Below are 13,913 nucleotides of genomic sequence, written 5' to 3'. Positions count from 1 at the left end.
AATAGGCGGTTTTATCGCTAAAAAGCGATCTCTTCCGGACAACCTGATATATAAAGAGACATTCGCTCTAATATGTGAACCCCTTAGATACCGCCGGATTCCCAACCGACATATAAAGATTTGCAATAAATCATGATCTTACGTCGACAGCGTTTACGAAGATTGAGGATCTAGTCAGGAAGTATTTGTTATTATCCTCGAGTCTCTATGCTATTGCACCCACCATCAGATCAAGTGAATAGATGGTTCATTACTAATACCGTGAATATCAAAGTGTATGCAAAATATCTGTTATGTTGACACGGGGGCGTTTGTACACTTTACTCCAATGCAAAAATAATGTGCCGTTCAGTCGATTAATTAATAGCTTTTAAAATAACTAGACAGTACCGCATCTATTAAGCGTCCTGTCTTCTAACTATTTTGTTTAAATACTATACTAGTTTAACTTCGTCCCGGCCCCTTTTGATCGCAACGTGATGCCATCTGTCCATGTAAATCGGTAACAAATTTCGCTACACAAATCGTGTATTTCTTTATCGTCGTTGCATGGAAGTTACGAATATTATAATAGATTCTATGTTCGATTCCCACACTAAACAATATTCTGGACTTTTCTAAAACGATTTGCCCAAAGACCATTGACATCAAACAAGCGGCTTTGCTAGGCTGGTCGTGAAACTAATTCAAATCTGGGTAATAAAAACGAAAATAAGTAGATTCTTGTCTTTAGTGCGAGTGTTTAAGTATTAGTACAAATATTCAGCCACTTTTTTGTCACTTATTTTTTTGGGGCACGCCAATACTCGAAAGTTGCTAGTCGATAATTTTTTATACCCCCTGCCTTCCTGTACTTTTTAATAGCAATTTTTTCGATGCTTCTAAGTTTTTTTGTGGGGGCACAGCGTTCTCCAGTGTGGTCCCACAAAAAAGTCTTGTGAATATCTAAATTAATCTGAAACAGCTGCAGAATCTTTATAGTATAATGGTATTATCACACATACTGATACCTGTAAATGATGCTGAGCCATCTAGGCATCATCAAGAACAATATAACTGCTAAGTCGTTTACATAGATGGCACTATAACGCATTATCGTTCGAACTATTTTCATTGTAAATTTTTATTACCTATTACTTTTAAAATCCTAATTAAAATTATACAGTATAATATATATATAAATTATTTTACTCATAAAGTTGTTAAGTATACTTTGAAACTATTATATTATATTTCGTAAAACTTTGCAACGAACGTCCTCTTGTAATTTGGATATTTTCCAAAGCCCATGCGTAATCAATTTGTTTACAAACACGATGTATGACTAACCGGAATAATCATGTTCAATTCCATGTTACTGTTAAATTCCATTACGATGGCATAACGTTTTTGGTTGACTGATACTCCAAAATAAAATTTGGTCATCTTTCCACTTTAAGTCTGGAGATGATTTATATAAGTTGGCAACTTGACTTATCAGTTGTCATTTTGCAGGCGGCGGGCAATTAACCGGTCGTGTTACGTGTTGTTGAAAATAAATAAATAATATCAACATTCCAAAAATGAAAGGCGAAAAGAACGTAGACTTTGAACAACTTAAAGACATCGCAAATAAGCTGAGGATCGACAGCATCATCGCAACAAATGCCTCTAAATCCGGGTGAGTGGTGTAACCATACCGCATTTTATTTGTATTGAAGGTCTTTTGAAGGTTAAAATAGCATTTTTTGCTTATCAGAATCATTTTGGAACCGAATCTAATAAGATATTCGCCGTAAATACAGTTTGTGGTTGTTTTATAATGGTAATCATGAGTTGCGATTTTTAAATTTTTCACTGATTTTAAAGAGATAGGTATTCGCGATAAGCAATAAAGTTGCAGATAAGTTCTTGAGGACGAATCAAGTGCAGGTTTTGTCGCGTTTTATAGATGCAATTAGAATTCTTTAACCCATGGAAGTTTTTAGGTTATGACGCCATGGCCACGTGATATCGGTTGTCAAGGTTATTAAATGCGCTTATTATGTCAATATTACACAATGCGGCGATTACAGGCCATTACGAGGCGTTTTTAGAGCCTTAATTGAATGCTGACCTGTGCGCGCCACCGGTGAATACATTTTCATGCATGCTTTATGCATAGATGAAAGTGTTAAAAACTTTTTATAGCGCGCATTTAAACTTTCAAACTGGCTTTAAAAATTATGAATTTTTTTTTTTGTTACCTAAGCATAAACAAATAATAATAAGTTTAAAATTTTAATATTTCCCTAATTTTTAACAACCAAATGAGTGGTATAGAATGTTGTATACTTGCTGGTAATCATCACATTTAAGAGCATACTTATTTCCCCAAACTTATACTTACATGTTAAAATTTTCATTTCATTGATTGCATGTTTTGTAAGATCAATAAGCAATTATTTATCTTTTAAAATTAATACAACATAAATTATCGATAAAAAAACTTATTATTTTTATACTTTCATAGATAATAAAACTTGTCTTTTACCTGATATTGTAATAATTTAATCATAACATTACTGGATATTTTTTCCTTGTACAATTTGGTAACAATTCATTGCTAATTATATTACATTCATAAAACAAAATATCATATAAAATTTTATGTTTCATGGATACTCAAAATGGAAGCAATTGTTATTTCTTGCCCCTGTTTTCTGGTCTTATAAGAAAGTAGCAATAAGCAAGCACCATTATAATTTAATATTATCTAATATTTGGATGTAGTACCGTGAAGTGCTTAATTCATAATTATGGATAATTTCTAATTTGGCCGGGAGTTATTAATTATGAATTAAAGAGTGTTTGTACATTTGTACATGTCGTGGCTTAATGACCCCACCACACCTTATGGTCATCAGAGGAAGGACCAGATGGTGTTTAATTATAGGAGCTTCATACCTATTTCCATTCACCACATTTATTCTGATGTTTAAAACTTCATATACATAGGCTGAAGCTGGAACATAACATGCTTACATAGAGCACTATACCAGGTTTTATACACAGAGTATGGTGGTCACTTTCCAGGCAGAGTAAAAAATCATGCCACAAGCTTTTCTCGTTTTCAAAAAGATAATTGAATACTTATATTTATAAGTTCCATGTTAATTCACCAGTGTCAGATTATCCAGTTAGATACCCTTTATTTGTCATCTATACGTCCCTGACCTGTTGTATCGTTGGTCGGTGCTTGATTGTATAACATACCTTATCTACGTTATTCAAAATAAACTGATAATTCTCACTGTTATATACAGTCGTAAAATTCCTAAGAAGTCGGGAAAATAAATGATTTATTTCTTTGATTCATGCTCTACACATTATGTATGGACTTTGCATTTACAGTTTGCCTTATTAACATAATTTACAACTATTTTCAATCAGGAAACCAGCAAAATATGTGCTTTTGCGAATTGAAACAACAAATATTTTCCTTTGTCAATCTTTCACTCAACATTTTACTAAATGGTTACACATTTATGTCATAAATTTATAAAAATCAAATATTTGAATTCTAGAATATTGTGTATTTCATTTATGTTCACATTATAAAGGCTCATAAATGGCAGGAAAGTTCATTTCTCATACACATATTGTAACAAACGTATTTTAAAATAACTGACCTCTTGTTTTTCTGTTAGATACACAACTAAATCATTGACCTTATTTGATAGAGAACACAGAATTTCATTACAAGTTATCAGAATTTTTTCCCCTCTGATGCTTAACAAAAAACAAAGTAATTTATCTAATACTAAAATCCTTATTCTTAGTGAGCATTTTATGGTACAAAAGTTTATGCAATTTTCTCATATAAGCTAGTTAGACAAAAAAAAGTGCAGCCACAATATGTTATAGCCTACGTTAAAAGCGATGATAGTGTTCTAATTATTGTCGAAATATTTTCCTGAATTCTAATCAATGGCAAAGAGATCACTATGCTTTCAAAAAAGAAATATATTCCATCTTGGAATCAAATTCTGAACAAGATGGATTTCACCACCTAAAAGCTATGGGTGATTTGAATTTAATTATTTTAGTATACTAGTAAATCTGAAGTTAATTATAATTCGCTAGTAGGATTAAGCCGCAACCTATACTCTTATGTAAGTAGCCATCTGTATCAGAATCCATAATTATATTAAATAAAGATCTAGTACACATAAAAGTCTAGCTCTTCACAATGCTTCGTTGAGCACCCCACTACTAAAGCCAATGACCCTATGCCGCACCATACGCGCATTGTGCGTGAAAGATAGCGTGTAATTTAAGCCATTTGCAGAGGTCTAGCGTGGTGAGTAGGGGGAAATAGCCTCGGGTGCACATGAAAAAAGGAGAGACGTATGAATTGTGCATTTTTTATAAAGTAGCTGAAAGTGGGGACTTTTTTCTGACTTCGCTGAGAGACACATGTACGTCTGGTCAGTTAGAATCACTCTATCGCATGTAGGTTGATAAACATTGCGATGTTAGCTACTCAGTTCGACCCTCGCATACGAGAACCCTGCGGCCTGGTAATTATTTCTGGAATGCCCTATGATCTCTGCTTTCTCGTCACGGTCTTTGCTCTGGACCGCACTAAAAAATCATTGTGTAGGTAACTGTATATATACATACATATGTGTAATCAACGCACCATTGACCTATGATCGTTTCACGGGTGCGGTTCGTCTCCGCCCGGAAGATACGTGTTTACTGATTGAACCGTTTATCTTATACATGCTGTTTACAGGTGTTGTGTATCTCACTCTGCGTTATTTTGGTTACTGATGTTGCAACTCAATATCATTTTCAACATGTACATAATAGTATTTATGTGTGGTGGTTAGTGGGTGAGGTGGGTGGATTACACATTGACTTTCCATATCTCAAAAGAAATTCTTATTACAGCATGTATCAGTGGCGAAGCGTCCATACAAGCCGATTCCTACCGGGTTACCTTTTGCACATTAGTTAAAAATAATAAAATACCAACACAACAATATAACTAGAATAATAATAGAATATTCAAACAAATCGTCTTATACTTATTCAATTAAATCAATACATCAACTAGTTATCGTTATCGGTAGTTCATATAAATTCGTTAAATCGTAACTCGCGCGCAGTGCTCGCGCCTTATAGTGTTCGAAGTGAACCCGGCCGCGCACAGCTTCCCACCCGATATTGTTGTCTCGTTCACACGCAGCGCGGTGTCTTTGTCTAATCTTTTGGAAGTGATGTAAAGATACATGTGTGCGTGCGTGTCTGTGTACTTCAGGATAACCCGAGAATTTGCGGCTTCATATTGAGCTATTGGCGCGAAATATTTTTTATAATTTAGAATGTATAATTAGTGTTTGTGCGTTATTAATTCTTGTTGGACTCTTTTAGGTACCGTTATTCAAATTATGTGATTATTTTGTAAATTTAGAGACTAGACTTATACTTAATGTTTATGTTAGAAGGAAAATATTAAGTATTATATTTTACTGATTTTAATTTATTGTGAACAGCGGATTATATGTTTAATGTAGGTAAAAATATTTCCTCGGGTTCCCTTTTGAAAATTTTCACCCTTCGCCACTGGCATGTATAAAGGAAAAATCTGAACACATTAACACCTACAAGTTTGTATAGAACCCACTATATACGAGTCCTACTCGCACTTTTCAAGTTTTTTTTTTACTTATATTACCTTATTGATCAATATTCTCAGTGTTATATGTGTTCCCTTCTAAATGCTAGGTCTCTCATACAGCGCCCCTATTAGGTACCATCGCTCCGTCTATTCCTGATGATGATGTGACCCTGAAATCTCTTGACTGAAGTGATTTATGCCATCGCAGGCACCCGACATCATGCGCGTCCATGGCGGAGATAATGTCTGTGCTGTTCTTCCACACGATGCGCTACAAGATCTCCGCGCCCAAGGACGCCTCCGCCGACCGGTTCATACTCTCCAAGGTATGCACTAGTTACTGTCTGAAATAAAGTAAACAGCAGTTACTCAACGGTGTGTGATCACCCACATTATGTGTGAATTTAATTGAGAGTGACTGGACAAAATGACAGAGGGAATTTATGACATATCCAGCATATAGACTTATATAAACACAATAGTAAAAAAAGTAACTTTTCTACTGGTGTATCAACCGCACTAGTGAGATTTACAGTTACTTTATAAAAAAAAAACATAATCCTACAATAATGTTACTATATTATTTCCTCGGCAGGGTCACGCCGCCCCTATCCTGTACGCGGCCTGGGCTGAGGCGGGTCTCTTCTCGGTCGAGGAGTTGAAGAACCTGCGTAAGCTCGACTCGGACCTCGAGGGTCACCCCACGCCGAGGCTGAACTTCGTGGATGTGGGCACTGGCTCCCTGGGCCAGGGTCTCGCCGTGGCCGCTGGTATGGCCTACGTCGGGAAGTACTTCGACCAGGCGCCTTATAGGTGAGTAAAGATGTGCCAATGTTTCACAAGAATATAAAATGTTTGTGATTTCGATTAATAGGCTTTATTGCAAATTAATATGATAACTATGTTATTAAAACCGATATAAGCATATATTCCCTCTGTAAACTAGAATGAATCTTCAAAATGGCTGAACTTATTACAAAAGTCTATCATTTCAGGAGGGGTTCCCTAATTGATTTGAAATAAGGGTTATTTATTCTCGGAAACACTTTTCTGAGAATAATCAAATTTGATTAGTAGTAAAATGTTTATCAATGCTTCATTTCTTCTGTAGTAATAACGTAACCAGTGTGGATGTACTTGTGCAGGGTGTACTGCCTGGTGGGGGACGGCGAGGCGGCGGAGGGCAGCGTGTGGGAGTCGCTGCACTTCGCGAGCCACTACAAACTCGACAACCTGGTCGTCATCTTCGACGTCAACAGGCTCGGACAGTCCGAACCCACCTCGCTGCAGCACCAGGTAACCATTGCGATGTCGACTCCTATCTTGTCAATAAAGATCAATTTAGAATATAACAATTACGAAAAAATGTAATTAAAAAAATTATATTATAGTCTATAGCGATCGCCAATAGAGACGAATGATCCTATCCGATGTCAATAAAGACCAATTTAGAATATTATAATTACGAAAACATTTAATAAAAAAAAATTGTATAGTCTATATCGATCGCCAATAAAGGCGAATCAATAGACACCTCATTTGTCAAAATCAGCCCACTAGGGGCGACGCTAAAAAGCATTAAAATACTACGGAAAGAGTGACGCTACAGTGGAACATAATGTGGATACATACAATACATATATATCATTACCCCCTTGGCTTGGCCATAGTTTATTACATTAATTCTTATGTGGTATTATCAAAAAAAATATGGTAACTGGCTCGCATTGTCCTATAGTGGTTACGAAATTTGATAGTTCTTTTATGTCGTATCCTGTAGTCACAGGCTAGTGCTTGCACGGAAATAAAAAAAAACAACGATACTGACTCCCTTTGCCCAGTTTAGTTAAAAATATGTCGGGTTTGGTTTGCATGTCTTTCTTTAAATTTGACCATACTACTGGGGTCACTAATAAGGTCATAATATGCACAATAGAAAGACGACACTTGTGAACATAGAGCGTCGCAGACAAGTTGTGCTACATTTTACTATTAAATATAATTTACTAGCAATAAGCTAATTTACTCATACTTTTTTAATAAATTTATCAAATTTTGTACATGAAAGTCTAACACAGAAAGCATTATCAAAATCCGGTTAAAAATCTACGGTATACAAGCTTGTGAAAGCTGATGTAAGGGCTAGATATCAAAAAACGAAAAAGCAACTGATATATTTATGTCGCATGGGGAATTACAATGCGCGTGAAAGAAAGAACGAGTACCCGCTACATGCTCATATTTTTAATACACAAAAAATACCCCTTGACCACAGTTGCTTATTTTGAAACAAGTGGTTCTCACTTAACACTAAAGTCTATATTTTATTTTTGATAAGTCTGTAGTTTTTCTAGTTAATCATAACTATATCAGCCAAAAAAATTTTTTTTTTACCGATATCCACAAATCTATTGTTGAGCGAAAAATTTCTCAACATAATTAAATTGTTTGACATGCTTGAAAGGTTATTTAATTGTTCGGCCTTTAGATAACAATGACTTGTTAACGAATTATTCATAGTTAGAAAATATAAATATTTCAATGACACTTCAAATAACAATTATGAAGACCATGAATGATTTTTTGTAATCAATTTTAATTTAAGACTAGGTTTTGGTCGCAGTATGACCCGAATTCCTTCTGAACTTATATTAACACAGGGTGACAGCATTAAGCCCTATATTATATAGGACACAATTTCTAATTGCATGTAACTAAATTGACTGTCCCCAAGAACAAAATCTCATCTGCAAAATGTCTAGTTGCAGTCTGAAGGATTAAAGTTAAATGAAAATATAAATATCAATAACTTATTTCAATACTAATGATTGTTATCAAAAATTAAATTGTTAATAAAAAATTGTTTAATTTCTATTTTAAGGTGAGTAATAAAATGATAAATGCAACTAGACATTTCGCAGATGAGATTTAGTTCTTGGGGACTGTCGAATTTAATATTTGATGTAAAAAAAATCGATTTTTCTTTGTTGTTTTTTATTTAGAAAATAAATCCATATTGTCACAGCTTGGCTTGCCTCAATAAAGAGACCATAAACCATAAATCAATATAGCCATCATCATCAACCATACAGCCCCAATACTTTACCAATAATCTAAATAACCACTTTTCAATCTCCAGATGGAAGTGTACGACGCTCGTCTCAAAGCGTTCGGATTAAACTCGCTAGTGGTGGACGGACATGACGTCACGGAGCTGGTGAAGGCGTTCGACCAGGCGGCCAGCACGGCCGGCAAACCCACCGCCATCGTCGCCAAGACTTACAAGGGCAAGGGTTTCCCTGGCATCGAGGATCTTGAGAACTGGCATGGGAAGGCTCTCGGTGCTGAGGGGGGAGAAAATTATTAAGGTAAATATAATTGATACAATATCTTGATGATTTTTACGTATTATTTTCTATTACATAATCTTATTAGTTTTTAATGTATAATTTGTGCTTAGGTAATGTTACTTTTACTTACCGATTTAATATTTTTTTACAAATGTTTTCTATTAAGTGCATAAATTTAATTTTAAAGCCTTTACATCTGATTTTTACATTAAATTTGTGTGTCAATGTTGTGTTCCGGTTTGAAGGACATTGTAGCCAGTGTAACTACTGGACATAATAAGACATAACATCTCACGTCTCAGGTTGGCGAGCGCAGTGGAATACCAAACAATACTTTGTAATTCAAGGTGTTGGATGGTCTTTCAACTGTTTATGGGCTGGGTTTCATCACTTACTATCACGCGAACGGCAAGTTGGTTTCGTCATTCAAAGTAAAAAAAAATATGTTAACTATTCCCTGTCCAATTCCACTACTTAGCATATAAATAACAATCTCCTTCCACAGCATCTGCAGTCCCAGATCAAAACGTCTAAGATCACGCTGAAGCCCAAGCCGCCGCTAGCGGAGGCGCCGAAGGTGCACATCGGCGACATCACGCTGTCGTCGGCGCCGGCCTACAAGGCGGGCGAGCAGGTCGCCACGCGACTCGCCTACGGGACCGCACTGAAGAAGATCGCCGACACCAACATGCGGTCAGTATACTATGGCAGATTAACAATTTTGTGTATGTAACACCTATCTACGTAGATAGGACTAAATATAGCTTTTTTTTAATTATAAAATGTAGATAGATTTTGTAACATTCACTATTCGAACGACCAACACTTCAGCCCGGCCAGTGACCACGAAAGCTGCAGTCTTCGAAATGTAATAAAATCAATATTAAAAATCGCGATAAAGTCCGCAAACATATTTCTATGTCTATTTAATATTTTTTCTATTTTGTATAACCATCATAATATTTAATCCAATATCTTTGTTGCAGTGTGATCGCCCTGGACGGTGACACGAAGAACTCCACGTTCAGCGACAAGCTTCGCAACGCATACCCCGACAGGTAAAGGCTATTTAGTTTATTTCATTCATATTTCGAGTTTGGTTATAATGAATATGCAATTTCGATAAGGGCACATCTCATAAATATAATATCTAGATCTATATCGAGAAATGTATATATAATAACAAATACCAACAAAACTCATTGAATGTTGTATTGCTAATTGAACCCAAAAATAATTTTTAATTTTTTTACACTACTTAATAAAATTTTCATTTCCTGAACATGTTACAGTATCGGACATGTGCCCCTTTCAAAATTGCATATTCAATTAAGATTGACATTACCAAACCAATATTATCTTGTGCAGATTCAAAGGTATTTTTTTAATATTGGTACGGCAGATTGACCCCACTGTACCTGATAGTAAGTTGCGTGTTGACCGACGAGAGATGATCCCTCCTCGCCAGTCGACATAATTATGCTAGTCTTTGAAACCAGATTTCTTTGAGAGATACTAGGTGACGAGGTGTCGAGAACTTGTTTGTGTGACTAACATAAGCACGAGCTGTATAAATGTAAAATGCGTTGTGATGGCGCATAGTGTGGTGCTGCGTGCTAGAGCGATGCTGTGTGTCGTACTCACGCGCACGAGGTCGTGCGTGTGGGTAGTAGCATTCATACAAATTCATCGTCTAACAAAACAACACATGCGCTTACGAAGCAATAACTACGGGCTCACTTCTCAGGCCTAACGGACTATACCTTTATATCCCGAATACCTTTTGCTGCAATACTATTCAGTGGAATATTTGTCGATACGTATATTGATTGCCTGGACTGAACGACACTGCTCCGAGGTTTCGATGTCGGGCATAGTGATATTGAGTGTTTTTATTATAATCAGTCTGGAGTGTGGAATTAGTGCCTTATGCGGGAATAGGCTCGCCACCTTTCACATGATGGGATGGAACACAAGGGAAATGTGGGCGATTTGTACCTCTGCTTACCCCTGCGGGGATGAGGGCGTGATTTATGTGATGTGTGGGTGGTAGATAAATATTTTCTATTTATAAGATCTTTATTTAGGTCTTATACGAAATGTTAGGTAGCATAATATGGGTTTACCACTTAGATACTTCTGCTTCTTTTCGTAAAAGTTTGTTAATGTACGAAGTTCTCTGTCGGTGTGCGTTCATGTACGGTATCACGTGACCGACCTGTTTCTTTTTCATGCCTTCGACAGAAAAAATGCGAGGAGGGATATTATCAAATGACATAACTCATGAATTATTGAGACGTAATCATTTGTTAAATAATAATGGATTTATCATTTCCATCATAATATTATTATGTTCCCAATAAAATCCAGCACTAATAATTATTTATTTTAATTATGCTGCCTTTGTCAGGTACGTGGAGTGCTTCATCGCGGAGCAGAACCTGGTGGGCGTGGCGACCGGCGCCGCCTGTAGAGACCGCGCCGTCGTCTTTGCTTCTACCTTCGCAGCCTTCTTCACCAGGACCTTTGATCAGGTACGGTTGTACGCCCAGATCAACCTTTTATACTAATTTCAAATGCACAATACGGTTGAGGCTGATGTGCTTGCGAAGGTATGCCTTAATATCACGTTGTCAATCCTTTAATAGGAGGATACCGTTTATCTTCGAATTAATCAGTACTAGACCATCACCGTTACGACAAAGTTTTTCTAAACTTCTAGATACACTAGCAGTACTACTACTACCAGTAAGTAGTGCCAGCTGATTCCTACCGGCAGGTATAAGTTGTAACTTCGTCACTGCTCACTCCTTTACCTTGTCACTTACTAAACTCTACAAGCTTATCTACCAGTATTGGTTTACTGTAACACTGCCTATTTGTTTACAGATCCGCATGGGCGCGATCAGTCAGTCGAACATCAACCTGGCGGGCTCGCACTGCGGCGTGAGTATCGGAGAGGACGGACCCTCGCAGATGGGGCTGGAGGACCTCGCCATGTTCCGCGCCGTGCCCACCGCCACCGTCTTCTATCCCTCGTGAGTGTGCATTCTCTACCACCATTGTACTAGACGTGACACCTGGAAGTAGAAAATCTTGTTCACCATTAACTCGTCAGCCTCGAATCAGAGTACCAATTTAATTGTACTTCGCAATGTGCCTAGTCTGAACTTAGTATTAGCTTTAACTTTCATAACCTTAAATATAAATATACATTACTAATTTCTTTCAGCAAAACACTGTTCAAGAACTCTTATGATTACACTACCACTATTTCAATAGTTGTATACAAATTTCAAGTTTGAAATAATTGCATAAGTCACGTTACAGAGATCCTTTACACTATAAAAATCGCATCCGGATGTCGATTTGCAACTTTTCTTACTAATCTAAAGTGAAGTTTAGCAAAACGTGTGTGAATTCTGCGAACTGCTATTATGCCAAACCAAACACCTTACCCTTTTAGATTATGTTGTAGCAGAACAATTTAATACACGATAATAAAATCGTTATAACAAAAAAGACAAACAAAATGAAGTTATAACGAGTATGTGTCGCCAGTGACGCGGTGTCGACGGAGCGCGCGGTGGAGCTCGCCGCCAACACGCGCGGCATCTGCTACATCCGCACCTCGCGACCCAACACCAACATTATCTACCCTAACGACGAAGTGTTCAAGGTAACAAACGATTTAGCTCTCGAAAACGGTATTGTACTACAGTATCAATTTGAAAACAAAGCTTTTGAAAGGGTAGAAATGTATATGGTATTTATTTGAAAAAGGTAAAGTAGTATAATCCTTACAATGTTTAACACAGTCGTATTTGTCACCTCAGTATAAATTATCTTGGATGCAGATAAATTAATTTTCTGCATCCAAGATAATTTGGATATATCTAACAGTCCAAACAAATTGGACACCAAATTCAAGTATAGACTGTATAAGGAACTATGAGAGACTCTCAGTCCCAACTTTGAAGTAAACATTTGTCTAGAATTATGTATAAAAAAATATTGTTTCACAGCCTCGTTTATTAGCAAATTACACTAGGAAAGATGTCTTATACTAAACTATAAGTTAATTTTAAGAACAGGAGTAATTATATTTGTGTGTTCGTAGGTGGGTCAGGCTAAGGTGGTGCGTCAGTCTGCGAAGGACCGCGTGCTGCTGATCGGCGCCGGCATCACCCTGCACGAGACACTCGCCGCCGCCGACAAACTCAAGGCTGAAGGTAACTAATGCTTTACTGCACTACAATAATTGTCTTACTCGAAGGACCAAACCGTTTGCAGTGTTTGGGGGTAGATGGCGCTGTTTTCAATTAACTACCACAAGTTTTAGTATTTAATTTTCATATTGTTATTTTTTTTTTCTGCATTTCGCAAATATTTTTCGAAGTAGTACACTGTATAATATTTTATGATTTCTTTAGTTGTTGTAATCTTGCAACAAAATAAAATAATCATAGTAAATTACACTATTTCAATATTATATAGCTTTGTTTATTTTGTGCGTACATAATAGTCTATTTGAATATATTGTCACGGTTGTCATGTGTAAAAAAAAATAAGTTTGATTCGAGCGATAAAACCGAAGATTGTTTTACTACCTCTTTTTTATTTTTAATATTAAATACAGTAATTTTTGATGTACAATAAAATATAAATAAACTAACGTGTTTAATACATTTAAATCTATATTTGTGTAGGTGTGGAGGCGCGCGTGCTGGACCCGTTCACGATCAAGCCGCTGGACGAGGCCGCCGTGCGAGAACACGCGCGCGCCGTCGACGGACGCGTCGTCGTCGTCGAGGACCACTACCAGGCTGGTACGTATTTGTATTACTGCTTTTTTTGTTTGCGGGCTTTGGGTTGGATATAACGTTAAGTTTTTAAGATTTATGGAATATATCATT

The 13,913-nt window shown here is 36.6% G+C and overlaps 1 protein-coding gene across 1 annotated transcript in view; it reads left to right on the top strand.

Moving 5' to 3' along the window:
- Window positions 1–1,447: 1,447 nt before the first annotated feature.
- LOC115440964 (transketolase) overlaps window positions 1,448–13,913 on the top strand; it is a 14,302-nt gene continuing 1,836 nt past the window's right edge. The window contains 13 exon segments of the mRNA XM_030165505.2: window positions 1,448–1,660; window positions 5,856–5,973; window positions 6,243–6,460; window positions 6,793–6,943; window positions 8,787–8,996; window positions 8,998–9,015; window positions 9,503–9,690; window positions 9,984–10,055; window positions 11,408–11,531; window positions 11,887–12,035; window positions 12,559–12,676; window positions 13,118–13,229; window positions 13,707–13,826. Of these exon segments, the coding sequence (XP_030021365.2) occupies window positions 1,563–1,660; window positions 5,856–5,973; window positions 6,243–6,460; window positions 6,793–6,943; window positions 8,787–8,996; window positions 8,998–9,015; window positions 9,503–9,690; window positions 9,984–10,055; window positions 11,408–11,531; window positions 11,887–12,035; window positions 12,559–12,676; window positions 13,118–13,229; window positions 13,707–13,826 (1,696 nt within the window). The 5' untranslated portion in view covers window positions 1,448–1,562.

This window comes from Manduca sexta, chromosome 6 (genome assembly GCF_014839805.1).
Source record: "Manduca sexta isolate Smith_Timp_Sample1 chromosome 6, JHU_Msex_v1.0, whole genome shotgun sequence".
NCBI lineage: Eukaryota > Metazoa > Arthropoda > Insecta > Lepidoptera > Sphingidae > Manduca > Manduca sexta.
The sequence above is the reverse complement of the archived record's forward strand: the minus strand, read 5'-3'. Positions and strand labels throughout refer to the sequence as shown.